This window comes from Platichthys flesus, chromosome 10, assembly GCF_949316205.1.
Source record: "Platichthys flesus chromosome 10, fPlaFle2.1, whole genome shotgun sequence".
Taxonomy (NCBI): domain Eukaryota; kingdom Metazoa; phylum Chordata; class Actinopteri; order Pleuronectiformes; family Pleuronectidae; genus Platichthys; species Platichthys flesus.
Genome location: NC_084954.1, coordinates 373,990 through 390,576, shown reverse-complemented (window position 1 = coordinate 390,576; position 16,587 = coordinate 373,990). Strand labels below are relative to the sequence as shown.

At 45.7% G+C, this 16,587-nt stretch overlaps 2 protein-coding genes across 3 annotated transcripts; both read left to right on the top strand.

The window, feature by feature from the left end:
* The first annotated feature begins 2,302 nt into the window (after positions 1 to 2,302).
* Positions 2,303 to 8,825, top strand: snx6 (sorting nexin 6). Of its 2 annotated transcripts, none has more exons than XM_062396939.1 (14): positions 2,303 to 2,327; positions 2,502 to 2,552; positions 3,711 to 3,815; positions 4,017 to 4,127; positions 4,335 to 4,456; positions 4,751 to 4,874; positions 5,256 to 5,351; positions 5,435 to 5,540; positions 5,668 to 5,743; positions 5,828 to 5,867; positions 5,981 to 6,067; positions 6,391 to 6,550; positions 6,782 to 6,867; positions 7,152 to 8,825. In XM_062396939.1, the coding sequence occupies exons 1-14, from the start codon at positions 2,322 to 2,324 to the stop codon at positions 7,203 to 7,205; spliced, it is 1,224 nt and encodes a 407-aa protein (XP_062252923.1). In that variant the 5' UTR covers positions 2,303 to 2,321; the 3' UTR covers positions 7,206 to 8,825. The 2 variants fall into 2 exon arrangements, with proteins under 2 accessions (XP_062252923.1, XP_062252924.1); XM_062396940.1 differs by having other exon boundaries at positions 2,304 to 2,327; positions 2,505 to 2,552.
* A 1,007-nt stretch (positions 8,826 to 9,832) lies between these two features.
* On the top strand, positions 9,833 to 16,494 carry psma3 (proteasome 20S subunit alpha 3). The gene is made up of 11 exons (XM_062396950.1): positions 9,833 to 9,936; positions 10,564 to 10,646; positions 11,208 to 11,331; positions 13,486 to 13,587; positions 13,827 to 13,900; positions 14,427 to 14,499; positions 15,504 to 15,569; positions 15,694 to 15,740; positions 16,009 to 16,076; positions 16,185 to 16,249; positions 16,346 to 16,494. Exons 1-11 carry the CDS (start codon positions 9,916 to 9,918, stop codon positions 16,388 to 16,390), a joined length of 768 nt encoding a protein of 255 aa, XP_062252934.1. The 5' UTR covers positions 9,833 to 9,915; the 3' UTR covers positions 16,391 to 16,494.
* Positions 16,495 to 16,587: the final 93 nt, after the last annotated feature.

Below are 16,587 nucleotides of genomic sequence, written 5' to 3'. Positions count from 1 at the left end.
TATCCAGGTCCTGTCCACAGCGTCCACAAAAGGACCGAGTGGAGACGAGCTGCCGGAGGAGTGCAGGACACCAGAGCAGCTGCAGAGGAACCGAGTCACACAACATGACTCACAACATGATGTGTCAGGAACCAGTTAGAACCCCAGGAATAGATCTGTCAGAATGATCCATGTGTCTAATTATAACTCATATTCTGTAACTGAAGTTGTGTGAAATAAGATCAAGAGTAGAACCTGGAGAAGTTCACACCTTCATCAACTCATAGATATCAGTGATTGATTAGCTGATCAGACTTCAGCTGACTCATGTCCACATGGAACCATCTGGTTTCAGTCACTGCTCCGGGACCAGTTCTGCTCCGGGACCAAAACACAACATGTCAATCACACACAGACTGTGCTAAGCTAAGCTAAGCTAACATATTAATGCAAGTCTAAATCAAACCTTCCAGAGCTGCCATGTGACCGAGGGAAACTTTGAGTAAACACCGGGCCAATCACGGTTCATGAGTCAGGTGGTTTGCATAAGTTAAGATAAGTTAAGATATGATAAGATAAGATAAGTTAAGTTAAGATAAGATAAGTTAAGATAAGTTAAGATAAGATAAGTTAAGTTATGATAAGTTAAGATAAGTTAAGTTAAGATAAGATAAGTTGAGAAACGTTAAGATAAGATAAGATAAGATAAGTTAAGATAAGATAAGTTAAGTTAAGGTAAGATAAGTTAAGGTAAGATAAGTTAACTTAGATTAAGTTAAGATAAGATAAGTTAAGTTATGATAAGTTTAGATAAGTTAAGTTAAGATAAGATAAGTTAAGAAACGTTAAGATAAGATAAGTTAAGATAAGATAAGTTAAGATAAGTTAAGATAAGATAAGTTGAGATAAGTTAAGATAAGATATTTTAAGTTAAGGTAAGATAAGTTAAGGTAAGATAAGTTAACTTAAATTAAGTTAAGATAAGATAAGATAAGTTAAGTTATGATAAGTTAAGATAAGTTAAGTTAAGATAAGATAAGTTAAGAAACGTTAAGATAAGATAAGATAAGATAAGTTAAGATAAGATAAGTTAAGATAAGTTAAGATAAGATAAGTTGAGATACGTTAAGATAAGATAAGTTAAGATAAGTTAAGATAAGTTAAGTTGAGATACGTTAAGATAAGATAAGTTGAGATAAGTTAAGATAAGATATTTTAAGTTAAGGTAAGATAAGTTAACTTAAATTAAGTTAAGATAAGTTAAGATAAGTTAAGTTAAGTTAAGATAAGATAATATAAGTTAAGTTAAGTTAAGTTAAGATAAGATAAGTTAAGATAAGATAAGTTAAGATAAGATAAGTTGAGATGGGACCACCGAGCTGAACTGATCTTCAGTGACGTGGTGACTGGTGGTGACTCGTGGCAGCTGATGGTGGATCTTGAACGTGACCTTTAGTTATTCTACAAACTGTTTATTCTAATCAAAGCTGTAAAGTCATGATGTTTCTGATGTCCTCTGAGACAGGGGACATCTGTTGACTAGTGTCCGTCCTGGGAGACGGGTCCTCACACGTGTCTCTGAGGTCTCCACCTTCTCCACCTGTTAAAGGTCTCAGTAGTTTGACTCTTGAGGGTGAAGAACAGAGGACGTCTCACCTGGTTAAAGACGAGGAGACCAACTGGGATCTGTGAATATGAGACTATACTAATACAATGTGATTGACTGATTGACCAGTTACAGCAATGAGTTACATATGACAATACAAACAACATATGAAAAAAATATATATAATACATATAATACTATATGATAAAACTGTAATATAATTTATAACATTAATCTTTCACTACAGACATAAATATTGTCAGTAGAGGAACATGTTTCTGACCAGTGGTTCAGGATGAGTAGAAAGATGAGAAATTAAAATAGGACACAACTACTTTTCCTTCAAGGGGAAAAGCTCCTCCCACCCGTGACCTGACTTTGACCTTTGACAACTCCATGGCAGTAATAAACTTTCAAACAGAAACAGGTTTATTTGTGGTTTGTCTTTAGTTCACTAAAGACTCCATTACCCAGGATTCCCCTGAGGTCAGCCAGCAGAGTTCTGTCTCCCCCTGCTGGTCACTGGATGTAAGAACATTTAATATCACTACAATTTTCACTTTTCACTTAAAAAAATGGTTTATTTTTGTATATTTATTTACAATTGGATATGTATTCATATTTATATAAAACTGCTATTTTTATTTTATTCGTAAATCCTTGTTATTTATTTTTATTTTATAAAATCAAGCCGTGATGACGTTTCACCACTTCCTGTCTCCACCCGTAGGCAGCCATGATGGTGGGTTCACTGCTTCTGTTTCTCTGCTTCTTCTGAATCTTGTCTTCTGTGTTCCGGGAGTGTAATGCCGGTGCCCCGGTGCCCCGATGCTCCGGTAGCCCGGTGGCCCGGTGCTCCGGGTCCCCTGCGCTGTGTCGGTGAACTAACGGCTCTGTGCTCTCTGTGTGTCCGCAGCAGGAAGGACTGGATGACGGACCCGACTTCCTCTCCGAGGAGGACCGGGGGGTGAGTGCTCTGTTTACCTGTCTGTCCTCCTGTCTGTCCCTCTGTCTGTTTACATGTCTGTTTACCTGTCTGTCCCTCTGTCTGACCTCCTGTCTGTCCTCCTGTCTGTCCCTCTGTCTGTTTACATGTCTGTCCTCCTGTCTGTCCCTCTGTCTGTTTACATGTCTGTTTACCTGTCTGTCCTTCTGTCTGTCCCTTTCTCTGTTTACCTGTCTGTCCCCCTGTCCATCTGTCTGTCTGGGTTCCGCTTGGCTAAAGTTGCTTGTTAGCTTTGTAGCCTGGTTAGTAGCCTCAGCTAATGTTAGCTCCATGCTAATGGTGTTAGCCTCAGCTGCTACACCTGGCTAACAGCTAACTGCTGAGGCTAGGGGCTAGAGGCTAACGGCTAACGGCTAACCAGCAGCTAACGAGCTCAGTCAAAAGGTCACATCACTCTGTATCTATCTCTCTCTCTCTCTCTCTCTCTCTCTCTCTCTCTCATAGTTCATGAAACCTTTTTATTAAAGTAAGGTTAGAGCAGGGTCTGCAGATGGGTGGAGCTTAACTGATGGTTTAAGTAGCTGGGCCCTCAGGGGCCTCAGATCGACCCCCCCCCCCCTATAGATCAGTAAATAGATTGATTGTTGACATTCCAAACAGTGTGTGAGAGACGCTGGTGATTACATCATCGATCATGAAACTGATCAACTGGTGGAAAACGGGTTTGAATACCTTTAGGTGAAAACCATTGAAGGACCAGTTTGTGCCCTGATGTCATCCCATCATCTGTCTGGTGCCCAGTCATCAGAATTATCAGAGATGATTGACAGTCGCTCTGAAAAGAAACAAACCTGTTTGTTTGTCCTCAGGATGATTCAGATGTCTCTGATCAGGAGAAGAAGCAGTAGAACCAGAGAAGACCTGGTTCCTGATGGTTTCATTAACATTCTGATCTGTTCACACTTCATAGGTTTAACATGTCACATGCATTCAGGAACATGGGATCTACATGTGTGATGTATCTTCTCTGGAGTCCACACGTCTGAATGTGGGTCTCATGACATTGATCATGTGACCGGTTATTAAGTAGTTGGTGTCAGCTGACTGTCCCTCGCCTGAACGTCTGCTGATCAGAGGGTGTGGTGCATTATGGGACATGTGGTCTTTGTTCTCCTGCAGCAGCGGGCAGTGAACGTGGATCTGCAGACGGACGCCACTCTGCAGGTGGACATCTCGGACGCCCTGAGTGAGAGAGACAAGGTCAAGTTCACCGTCCACACCAAGGTGAGGGGCGGGGCCTGGGCATGGTGGAGGGAGGGGTTTGTGTCCATCGACATCAACTGTGGTCTCACAAGGAGCCCCGCCCACTGAAATTACAATGAGCAGCTTTATTCAGCTTTTATCTCGTCACACAGACACACACTCGCACACACACACACTTGCACAAATGAGTCTGACAGGGTGACGCACACTTTGCTTCCACAGAGCACGCTGCCTAACTTCAAGCAGAACGAGTTCTCTGTGGTCCGACAGCACGAGGAGTTCATCTGGCTGCACGACTCGTTTGTGGAGAATGAAGACTACGCAGGATACATCGTAAGAAACACAAAACACACACAAACTGGTGCAACAAGATGAAGACACAGTGAGACACAGAGCATTGACAAGTTCACAACTGATTGTAAAATAAACTTCATTTGTAAATTTCTTTTCCTGTATTTAATTTAGTGATCATTGCAGTTGATCAGGTTTCAGTGTCGTGTGTGTTTGCTTCCTGTCTCACTCTTGTTGATGCTGTTGTAGATCCCCCCTGCCCCCCCCAGGCCAGACTTTGATGCTTCCAGGGAGAAGCTGCAGAAGCTGGGGGAGGGAGAAGGATCCATGACCAAGGAGGAGTTCACCAAGATGAAGCAGGAGCTGGAGGCGTGAGTTAACTTGAACTAGCCTTCTCTGATTGGTCTCCTGTCACATGACCTCCTTCACTCAGCCTCAGCTAGCGGAGGAGAACAACATGGAGAATCATCACCAGAGTCACTGACCCTGCTGTTCAGCTCCAGTCTGTGTTTGAATATCAGTTTACATGTAGAAATGACCAGTGAGAGCTCAAACTGATCCGGAGCCAGCTCTCCAAAACTAATGCTACTAACTCATAGTATGGATGAACTCTAACTCACTTAGAAGATAGAGGCACCACACTGAGCGCTCTGTGTTTCCCTCAGAGAGTACCTGGCCATCTTTAAGAAGACGGTGGCCATGCACGAGGTCTTCCTGTGTCGCGTGGCGGCTCATCCCGTCCTGAGGAAGGACCTCAACTTCCACGTCTTCCTGGAGTACAACCAGGATGTGAGTCACTCTCCGCACACACGCACTCTGTGGACTCTGTTGTGTGTCCTGATGTTTGTGGGTTAGGGGGTGACAGGGAGTTAACTTTGCTTGCAGCAGCTCTCTCGTCTCTAGTGAAGCAGTCGGGCTAACGTTAGCGTTTAGAACTGTCTTTGTGACGGTCTTATTCGTGAGGACATTTGTCTCCGGGGGTCTGCAGGAGACATAAAGCTCCGTGTTCCTGTCGGTGGACAGAATGTGATTTCCTCTGCATCCAGTGAACCTGATGCTCCTCTCACCCAACGTGGAGCGTGCTCTGTTCCGCTCGACTGGGTGATGTCATACTTAAAGATGGTTTGGTTATTTTTGTTCATGTGACCTTTGACCTCTCCTTTCCAACAGCTGAGTGTTCGAGGGAAGAACAAGAAGGAGAAACTGGAGGATTTCTTTAAGAACGTGGTGAAATCAGCTGATGGCGTCCTGGTGGCCGGAGTCAAGGTGACAGATCCTGGAGCTCAGAGGTTCCTCCTGAGCCGTGTCTCCTCACTTCTGGTCTCCTCATGTCTTTTCCTCTGTTTCAGGACGTGGATGATTTCTTTGAGCACGAGAAGACGTTTCTGTTAGAATATCACAACCGAGTGAAAGACGCTTCGGCCAAATCCGACCGAATGATTCGCTCACACAAAAGTAAGAATCGATCCATCACGTGTAGATAATTGAAATGAGCATTTTCCCGTCAGTCTGAAGGTGTGGGTGCAGGGCTCATGGGTCATGTGACCATTCTTAACTCATGTTTGATTGGACGTGTGTTCAGACGCTGCAGATGACATCAACAGAATCGCTTCGTCTCTCTACACGTTAGGAACACAGGACTCCACCGACCTGTGCAAGTAGGAACTGCAGCCGACGCGTCATGATGACACTTTGTGTTTGTGAAGCTGTTTAGCAACTGTGTTGTGTTTCTTCTGTTTCAGGTTCTTTTTGAAAGTGTCAGAGCTGTTTGAGAAAACGAGGGTAAGTTTGTTTTCACATCTCTACGTTTTGTAAATGCTGTAAACGTGTGTAAACGCTGCTGCTCTCGTTTGAGTTCACCTGCTCTTCAGCTTCTGTCTGTTGTTTCCTTTCAGAAAATTGAAGCTCGAGTCGCAGCGGATGAAGACCTGAAGCTCGCAGACCTCCTGAAATATTACCTGAGAGAGTCGCAGGCTGCAAAGGTCTGTGAGCTCACCGCCTCAGTCCAGAGTTATCTGCTGTCAAACCTCGGCCTCGACCAAATGTTCATTTTTAAGATTCCGCTCCGGTGACACCCAGTGGTCAGAGGCAGTATGTCTTCAGCTGGTCTGTCTGACTCACGGTTTAACTGATTAGGTTGTCAAAGGTCACTGTGACCTCATCAACATATCTCTAGTCCTCTTCGGAATTTCTTTACATTTGGACCTGTCGTCACTTGGACTCAAAGATGAACTTATTAAAAATCTTTGTCTGTTATTATCAGTATGACGAGGAAAGTGAATATTAATGTTGTGATCCGCTGCAGGACCTGCTGTACCGGAGGAGCCGGGCCCTGGTGGACTACGAGAACGCTAACAAGGCTCTGGATAAAGCCCGAGCCAAAAACAGAGACGTCCTGCAGACCGAGACCAGCCAGCAGCTCTGCTGCCACAAGTTTGAGAAGATATCTGAGTCCGCCAAGCAAGGTGTGATCCAGATCCTCTTGTTCCTCCACTTCTAACTCTGACCTGTCAATCAGATTCAAATAGCCCCAAAATATATAAGCTTTAAATTCACTGGTCAGATCAGTGATATCAGATGTTACTCACAATCCAGGTTTTAGATCAGAACTTCACTGGTCACACACACACACACACACACACACAGACACACACTTCTCTAATCTCTGACACTGACTCTGGATCTGTTGCCTGCAGAGCTCGTAGACTTTAAAACGAGACGAGTGGCGGCGTTCAGGAAGAACCTGGTGGAGCTGGCCGAGCTGGAGCTCAAACACGCCAAGGTACGTTCTGAAGGGACCGTCCAACATCCCAGTCATATCAGACCATAGCTAGAGGGGGGGGGGGGGCACTCACATGTAAGGTGAAGAAGACAACACAACTTTGGGCCTTTTAACTTTGCAGAAGTTTTACATTCACAGTAGAACCATTGTCTCCTGATGAGTTCAGAGGAGAGAGTTCAGGTTCAGGAGGACACAGGGACGTCTCACGAGGAGCTGGGACAGTTCACAGCTTCAGTTTGTTCATGTGTTCACCTGTCTCCTGGCCCGCCCCCTCTCACCTGCAGGGGAACCTCCAGTTGGTGCAGAGCTGCCTGGGGATCCTGAAAGGTAACACCTAACTGTACGACCCCGGACACCCAATCACACCCCCCCATCGCCCCGCCCCTCCCATCACAAACCGTGGGGCGGAGCCTGGACGAAGGGACGGACACCGCTGAGAACTCTGGACCAGAGAGAGAGAGAGAGAGAACAAAGGGTTAACTGTGACAGGAAGTATGTTACCTTCATCACTAACAACAACTGCCCTCCTCCTCCTCATCCTCCTCCTCATCCTCCTCCTCCTCTTCATCCTCCTCATCCTCCTCATTGACTCCTCCCACAGGTCCGGTATCTGGTCAGTGTGGTTCTCTGTCTCTCCTGAGGGTTCTAATGTGGCTGCCTATGATTGGTCCGTATCGTTGATTTGTTATTGCTGCTGATCAGCTTCAGTTCACGACTCAGTTTAATGTCTGAACACATAAAGTTTATTGAATCCAGCGGACCTCTCGTCTCATGTTGACTAGAACGTATCTTGTAATCACCTTTTCAACATCAGAGCACCAGAGCCACACTGTAGGAAACAAATCTGATATGTTGAGAATAAGATTGTAATATTATGAGAAAGTCATAATTCAGAAATAACAGAATTAAATAAATTTTTAGCAAATAGCCATGAAGTAAAAACCATGTTCACGCAGACTGATCCTCTGATCATCGAACGGCACGTGGATGATAATAATCACTTAATTACTGTAAAATTATAACTTCATAATGTTACAGCTTTATTCTTGTGTTGTTGCAAAGTAATAGTAATTTACAACTTTGGTCTTGTAATATTATGACCTTATCTGTGTAATTTTGTCTTTCTTTGGCTCTTATAATCAACTTTACGTGTCATTGTCTTTAATATTCAAACATACTTTTTGGGGTTAAGTGTTTAAAGGGGACGTGCGGGGGGGACGGTCTGCGGGGGGGACGTGTGCAACGGGGACAGTCTGCGAGGGGGACGGTCTGCGGGGGGGACGGTCTGATGTAAACTCACTCAAAATCTTTGAGTGATATTTTAACATATGCAGGATTTTGTCTCCTCTGATGCAGTGTCCCTCCTCATCTTCACCTTCATTCTCATCTTCACCTTCCCCTTCATGCGTGAAGTTTGTGTGTGTGTCTCTCTCGCTCACACTATCTCACTTTCTGTGTGTGTCTGTTGGGGTTGTTTTATTGTGAAGGTGAACTTCCTGTGCTGCTGTGTTTTGGGTCCAGCCCTCAGTTTCTGTGCTTATTCAAGTAAAATATCCGTAAATAAAATATGATTATGTACATGTTTGTTTTAGTTACTAATGAACGCTAATCATCATCTTCATCTTCTTCATCTTCACTAACTGTAGCTTCTGTTGATTTTCTCTGAGTCAGATGTTTTCTTGTCGTTCTGTTGAGGGCGGAGCTTCGGTCAGTTTTGCCTTAACATCGATATGTTTTAAAAATTGAAAACTGTTTTTGTCCCTGCTTCTTTTTTTAACTGCACTGTACATGAATGTTTTTCACTCTTGTGACCAAAGCTTCCATTTACTGATTGAAGATGAAGACGTGATGAAATAAAATGAAAGAAGAACAAAAAGAACATTTGAGTTGTTTCCTATCGGAGCAGGTCTGTGATACACGCTCTCCAACAGACTCAATAAAGTTTACACACACTTTTATCAAGAGTCGGTTTATTGGGACCATTGGACAGAAAATATCATCTGAACATCTTGTGTAGTTGGTTGTGAAGCAGCAGCAGGTTGTTGGTTCTGACTCCTTCAAACAGGAACATGTGGGAACATCAAGGCGAGAGGCGGAGCCTGTAGAGCAGCAGGAGGCGGAACATGACGTATAAACTCTGCTGTGGAAAGATCATTGTGGTTGTTTACAGCTCGTCCACACCGGAGTCGGCCCTCATCACCAGAAGATCTGGAACCTCCTCGTGTTTCCAAGTTGCCGTCTTCATCTTCTACGTGTCCGGCTCCTCTTCTTCATCCTGAGATGTTTGAGTTCTTCCAGTTTCACGTCCGTCACGTGTTAGAAACCTCATCAACACGTCCACTCGCTCACTGGGAAGCTTCCACACATTGTCCTGCTGGTTCCTCACTCTGACATGTTACAGATGTTTTACTAGGCGGCTGCAGGAGAAGATCCAGAGACACTGACTCAGACATTTGTTTTCAAACACAGAACATGAGAGGGAACATGTTCCGTGCAGGTCTCCTCAGATTTCCACAAACTGAGGGCAGAGTGGAATTTGTATTAAAAGTCCATCAGACTTTGAACCAGTCAAATATCACAGACACTGATCGTCTTTATTTACAGTCACAACTCTACTTTGGATTCTCATGGAAAACCAGAGGAGCTGTGAAAGTCATGTTTTGATAAGAAGAGAACCAGGAACTTTTACGTGTCACCAGAACAAAAAGAAAAGACAGTAATCAAAACATAATTATATACAAATAATCATGTTTCTTACTGCTTCTTCCAGCTGAGTGACAGTTTGTGAGAGGACACCGTGGAGGCCGTTTTCTTTAATCAATCAACCAATCAGTCAATCAAAGTGTCAGTGATAGTTTCCTGTCAGTGGATCAGTCAATCAAAGTGTCAGTGATAGTTTCCTGTCAGTTGATAACAAACCATGTGAAGTCTGTGGTGAGTGAGGCTTTTATTCTGGTGACCGGAAGCAGCAGTGTCGGTGACGTCAGTGAAAACGCGCATGCGCAGCAGCAGAAAGCTCCAGTAAAGACTCCGACTCATCGTGTGAAGATGAGCTCCATCGGCACCGGGGTGAGTGAGGGCCTCTCCCGCTTCGTCCGCTTCTCCTCCACCGGCTCCGGTCACTGTGTCCGACCGGAGGGACGTTCGCTTTCCTCCGGGAAACCTCCCGCTCCTCTCCGCATGTAGCCGCTAGCTCGGGTGTTAGCCTGCTGAGTCACAGCTAGGCTAACAAGCTAACAGCGGCTAAACTGAAAGTAACTCAACGAGTGGTCCAGTTAGCCGTTAGCTCAGGTGTTAGCCTCCTGGAATTATATTATATCAGATTCAGAATCAACTAATGAAATGAAAGTTATTATTCATCTGAGCTAATCACAGCTCGTGATCAGTAGATTATCAATGATGCGTCTACTGACCAGGGACTGCGTTTCCTGTCTGTCTGACTCTCTCTCTCTGTGTCTGTCTGTCTGACCTGTGTGTGTGTGTGTCTCTGTCACTTACTGTCTGTCTTTCTCTTTCAGTCTGTCTGCATGTCTGTCTCCGTCTGTTTCTGTCTGTCTGACCTGTGTGTTCGTGTGTGTCTCTGTCTCTCTGCCTTTCTCTTTCTTTCTTTGTGTGTGTGTGTACACCTGTCTGTCTGTCTGTGTCTCTCTCACACTCTGTCTCTCTCTCACTCACTCTTGTCTGTGTGTCCTGCAGTACGACCTGTCGGCCTCCACCTTCTCTCCAGATGGTCGAGTGTTCCAGGTGGAATATGCGATGAAGGCCGTGGAGAACAGCAGGTCAGTCTCCAGGTTGTCACATCCACTGAATCACTGTAAATAAAGATGGCCGACATGATGCCTCCTGAACTGAAGCCAAATGGTTCCATCGGTTCAGCAGAAGAGACCATGGTGATTACCCCGATACTAAAGTGACCCTGATAACCACGAATCCGTCTTCGTCCTCTACGTGTCCGGCTCCTCTTCTTCATCCTGAGATCTTTGTGTTCGTGTTAGAAACCTCGTCAACACGTCCACCGGCTCAGGAAGCTTCAGGACATGGTCCTGCTGGTTCCTCACTCTGACATGTTACAGATGTGTTACTAGGAGGCTGCAGGAGAAGATCCAGACAATATCTAGAGACACTGACTCAGACCTTTCATGTTCTCACATAGAGAACATGTGAGGAACATGTCAGATCTTACATTTTCATTAGATTTAATATTGCTGGTGAACTCAGGAAATAGATTTTTCCAGTCTGAACATTCACCGTCACACAGATGTAAGATAATATTGGCTGAACCCTTCTCAATCCTATGTGTGTGTCTGATTGTGTGTTTGTTTGTGTGCGTGTATGTGCAGCACGGCCATAGGTATCCGCTGTAAGGATGGTGTTGTGTTCGCAGTGGAGAAGCTTGTTCTGTCCAAACTGTACGAACAGGGAGCCAACAAACGCATCTTCAACATCGACAGACACGTGGGCATGGTAAACACACACAGACACACACACACATATACACACACACACACACACACACAAGCATTGAACAGTAACATGATTGGTGCATCTGATGTCATCTCTGTCTCTCCCTCTCTCACTCTCTGTGTCTCTCTCTGTGTCTCTGGGTTTAACTCTCTGTCTCTCTGTCTCTCTCTGTCTGTCTCTCTCTCACTCTCTGTCTCTCTCTGTCTGTCTCTCACTCACTCTCTGTCTGTCTCCCTGTCTGTCTCTCTCTCTGTCTCTCTCTGTCTCCCTGTCTGTCTCTCACTCACTCTCTGTCTGTCTCCCTGTCTGTCTCTCACTCACTCTCTGTCTCTCTCTCTCTGTCTCTCTGTCTCTCTCTCACTCTCTGTGTCTCTCTCTCTCTCTCTGTCTCCCTGTCTGTCTCTCTCTGTCTCTCACTCACTCTCTCTCTCTCTCTGCCTCTGTCTCTCTCTCACTCACTCTCTGTCTCCCTGTCTGTCTCTCTGTCTCCCTGTCTGTCTCTCTCTCACTCACTCACTCTCTGTCTCTCTCTGTCTCTCTGTCTGTCTCCCTGTTTGTCTCTCTGTCTCTCTCTCTCTCACTCACTCTCTGTCTCCCTGTTTGTCTCTCTGTCTCTAACCCTCCCTCTCTCTGCCTCTGTCTCTCTCTCTCTCACTCACTCTCTGTCTCCCTGTCTGTCTCTCTCACTCACTCACTCACTCTCTGTCTCCCTGTCTGTCTCCCTGTTTGTCTCTCTGTCTCTCTCTCTCTCACTCACTCTCTGTCTCCCTGTCTGTCTCTCTCTCACTCACTCACTCACTCTCTGTCTCTCTCTGTCTCCCTGTCTGTCTCTCTGTCTGTCTCCCTGTTTGTCTCTCTGTCTCTCTCTCTCTCACTCACTCTCTGTCTCCCTGTTTGTCTCTCTGTCTCTAACCCTCCCTCTCTCTGCCTCTGTCTCTCTCTCTTTCACTCACTCTCTGTCTCCCTGTCTGTCTCTCTCTGTCTCTGTCTCACTCTCTCTCTGCCTCTGTCTCTCTCTCACTCTCTGTCTCTCTCTCTGTCTCTCTCTGTCTCTCTCTGTCTCTCTCTGTCGCCCTGTCTGTCTCTCTCTGTCTGTCTCCCTGTCTGTCTCTCTCTCACTCTCTGTCTCCCTCTCTGTCTCTCTCTGTCGCCCTGTCTGTCTCTCTGTCTGTCTCCCTGTCTGTCTCCCTGTCTGTCTCTCTCTCTCTGTCTCTCACTCACTCTCTGTCTCCCTGTCTGTCTCTCTGTCTGTCTCTCTCACTCACTCTCTGTCTCCCTGTCTGTCTCTCTCTCTCTCTCTCTCTCTCTCTCACTCTGTCTCTCTCTCACTCACTCTCTGTCTCTCTGTCTCTCTCTCTCTCACTCACTCTCTGTCTCCCTGTTTGTCTCTCTGTCTCTAACCCTCCCTCTCTCTGCCTCTGTCTCTCTCTCTCTCACTCACTCTCTGTCTCCCTGTCTGTCTCTCTCACTCACTCACTCACTCTCTGTCTCCCTGTCTGTCTCCCTGTTTGTCTCTCTGTCTCTCTCTCTCTCACTCACTCTCTGTCTCCCTGTCTGTCTCTCTCTCACTCACTCACTCACTCTCTGTCTCTCTCTGTCTCCCTGTCTGTCTCTCTGTCTGTCTCCCTGTTTGTCTCTCTGTCTCTCTCTCTCTCACTCACTCTCTGTCTCCCTGTTTGTCTCTCTGTCTCTAACCCTCCCTCTCTCTGCCTCTGTCTCTCTCTCTTTCACTCACTCTCTGTCTCCCTGTCTGTCTCTCTCTGTCTCTGTCTCACTCTCTCTCTGCCTCTGTCTCTCTCTCACTCTCTGTCTCTCTCTCTGTCTCTCTCTGTCTCTCTCTGTCTCTCTCTGTCGCCCTGTCTGTCTCTCTCTGTCTGTCTCCCTGTCTGTCTCTCTCTCACTCTCTGTCTCCCTCTCTGTCTCTCTCTGTCGCCCTGTCTGTCTCTCTGTCTGTCTCCCTGTCTGTCTCCCTGTCTGTCTCTCTCTCTCTGTCTCTCACTCACTCTCTGTCTCCCTGTCTGTCTCTCTGTCTGTCTCTCTCACTCACTCTCTGTCTCCCTGTCTGTCTGTCTCTCTCTCTCTCTCTCTCTCTCTCTGCCTCTGTCTCTCTCTCTCACTCTCTGTCTCCCTGTCTGTCTCTCTGTCTCTGTCCAGGCTGTAGCTGGCCTGTTGGCTGACGCTCGCTCGCTGGCTGAAGTCTCCAGAGAAGAGGCCTCCAGCTTCAGATCAAACTACGGACACGACATTCCCCTGAAGGTAAAGGTTTGCCTCAGATCAGCCCCTTGTTGTTGTTGTTGTTGTTGTTGGCTGTCACACAGGAACACACACTGTACATTGAGTTGTTTCCGTGTGTGTTTCACTCACCAACTAAAGAAATGTGAGGTTCAGGACCAGGCTAAACAACATGTGCCCGTGGACGCTCCATCTTATGCAGTTCAATACAGACTACAGTCACAGCTCTGATGCTAAGCTAACTGTTCTTCCTGTTGTTGCAGCACCTGTCTGAGAGAGTGGCCATGTACGTGCACGCCTACACACTGTACAGCGCCGTCAGGCCGTTCGGCTGCAGGTGAGTGAGACAGCTCCACCTTGTTTTTCACATCACAGCCTCAGCTGCTGCCTTCAGGGACAACACGGGGAACAGCGGCTTGGCCACTCTGTTGTTTTCAGTTGTAGGTCAAAGAAGAATCAAATGTGAAACACAAATGAAGTTGCCTGCTCCCATTGATTTTATATTTTAAACTCATTTGTCTTCTTACCGTCGTCATTAGGAAACAAGCTACGCCACTTTATTCTGAAAACAATCAGCACATTTGTCATCTGCTCACGTGAACTGGTTCTGCGGAGTACCGACTCTTTGTCTCCGTGCCAGCGACACCCGGTGGTTGGAGGCTTTATGTTTTCAGTTCTGTCCGTCTCATTATTGGGGACACGATATATCAAGAACGTCTTGAGGGAAACGTATTCGAATTTGGTACAAATGTTCATTTAGAACCCACATTGAGGTCAGAGGTCACAATGACCTCATGAGCCTGGAAATAAAATGTATGTAGACTTCCAGGAGCTCTGAATTCTGAGTGTTTGTCTCTCTGCAGTTTCATCCTTGGCTCCTACAACAAAGACGACGGTCCCCAGCTCTACATGGTCGACCCGTCAGGCATCTCATACGTGAGTCCAACACATGGTGGTCACTTCACTTGACAGCAGGGGTCAGCATCAAGAGGTCGAGGAAGATTCAGCAGTCTGGAAGGGACAGATTAGCGATGACAGACAGAAGTTAGCAAGAAACTCACTTATTAAGTGATGTCATGATGGTGCCTCCATGAAATGACATCTCGATTGATTGCTGTCGTCAAACAAAGAAAACCTTTCCAGCCTAAGGGCATCTCCATATCCTATGAATTTATAAATGATCAACCGGATGAAGGATTTTATTCGTCAAATGTCTGGATCTCAAAACCCAACAAGGAGTTTTTAATTGGAAGAAAACGTCCTTATTTTAATATCATTGCCTCTTTATGACCTACAACAGCAAATGAGACAATCGGGGGGGAAATTGGCTTTTTCTGTTACTTATTATCAATATCTGGTCGTGTGGGTTCCCAGGAGGTCAGAGCATCATGTGAGAACAGTGAGGAGCCGGGCTGAGCGCTCAGCTAAAGAATAACCCGACTGTTCCTCACCAGCTCCGTGTCTCTTTCAACAAGATGCATGAGATCAGAAATAAGACACATGACCTCATCACTGTGCTTCCTGAAAACACCTGTGTGATTAACATTCCAGCCAACTTTGAGCCCCTGTACATTGAGGGACTTGGTAAGGTCTCAGGTGTGATGGGGAAGTGTGGATTTATAATGAAAAATATATTTAATATTCAATAGTTCAATTAAATCAGTTCTGACTGTTCTGATTGTTAAAAGATTGTCTTTATTGACAGATGGGGTCATATTTGATGTATCTTTAAATATGAATATGTTGAGAATTGAGAGGAAGAGACCTGAGTAGAATTCAGCTCCTGAAACATCAACACTGAAGGAATCAACATAAATATAAAATGTAATGCAAAGCTGCGGATTGCAAAATTGTAATGATTGTTACCGTCCTACCTTCAGTTTCACTGAGCAGTCTGACTCCCCATTAGACCAGTAAGCTGACTGTGTTTGTGTGTTCAGGGTTACTGGGGCTGCGCCATCGGAAAAGCAAAACAAGCCGCCAAGACAGAGATTGAAAAACTGCAGGTGAGTTTATTCAATCAGTCCGATGGTCACATGCAGCAGGAAGATCCTTTCTCTGCAGCTCTATAGAAACGTGCTCTGTAGATGAGTCGTGAATCTGAATGTTGATTTAATGTTTGTTTGTCAGATGAAGGAGATGACGTGCAGAGAACTGGTCAAGGAGGTCGCCAAGATGTGAGTCACCAAATCCACATTAACCTAAATTTGACTCGTTAAAAACCTTCAGAACCCTGAAGTGAGCAGAATCTGCGTTGGTCCCATTGTATGAAGTGTCATCAGGTGCACATGATGATCCACCAAAGGAAACTGTGAAGCTTCTAGATGATGCAGCAGAATGGTTCCTGTCATCAGAGCGTCACATGTTGGAGCTCCTGTAACAACACGTGTGTTTTATTCTCTTGTCACGGCCCGACTCTGAATCTGTCCCGTCTCATTTGTCCAGAATCTACATCGTTCATGACGAAGTGAAGGACAAATCGTTTGAGCTGGAGCTCAGCTGGGTCGGAGAAGGTAAGAACCAGTCGGTGTTGTGCTCGTCTTCTCCTTGTACCCGTCTGTCCATTTGTCTGTCGCTCCTCCAGTCTCTCCACTTATTGTGTCTTGTCCTCTCCCCTCCAGTCACAAATGGACGACACGAGCTGGTACCTAAAGATGTTCGAGAGGAAGCAGAGAAATACGCCAAGGTGAGCAGGTCCCTCCTGAGTCCACCTTCAGCTCCACCTCCATTCTCATGTTGGATCCGTTTCTTCAGTCTGTGATTCTGGTGTTTGTCTTCTCAGGATTCTTTAGAGGAGGACGACGACTCTGATGAAGACAACATGTAGACCCGTCCCCCTGCGTCCCCGCCCACATCTCGGACTCTGCCCTCAATCTTTTATATTGTTCACTTTTGATTTGAGAAAATAAATAAAGTTTGAAAACAGTTGAAGAGCTTCTTTGCTTGTGACTCCTTGTTTACCTGTCCAGCAGCTGGTGCTGTTTAGAAAGCAGCTACATGAATAAAGCAGATTCTGATGGTGAC

What these genes read in the sequence shown, in the direction of transcription:
- snx6 (XM_062396939.1), top strand. An exon ending in TCTCCGAGGAGGACCGGGGG is followed by an intron (nt 2,553 to 3,710) that starts GTGAGTGCTCTG and finishes GTTCTCCTGCAG; the next exon opens with CAGCGGGCAGTGAACGTGGA. An exon ending in AAGACTACGCAGGATACATC is followed by an intron (nt 4,128 to 4,334) that starts GTAAGAAACACA and finishes ATGCTGTTGTAG; the next exon opens with ATCCCCCCTGCCCCCCCCAG.
- psma3 (XM_062396950.1), top strand. Translation starts at nt 9,916, where the DNA reads ATGAGCTCCATCGGCACCGGG. An exon ending in CAGAGATTGAAAAACTGCAG is followed by an intron (nt 15,570 to 15,693) that starts GTGAGTTTATTC and finishes TTTGTTTGTCAG; the next exon opens with ATGAAGGAGATGACGTGCAG. An exon ending in GTCAAGGAGGTCGCCAAGAT is followed by an intron (nt 15,741 to 16,008) that starts GTGAGTCACCAA and finishes TCATTTGTCCAG; the next exon opens with AATCTACATCGTTCATGACG.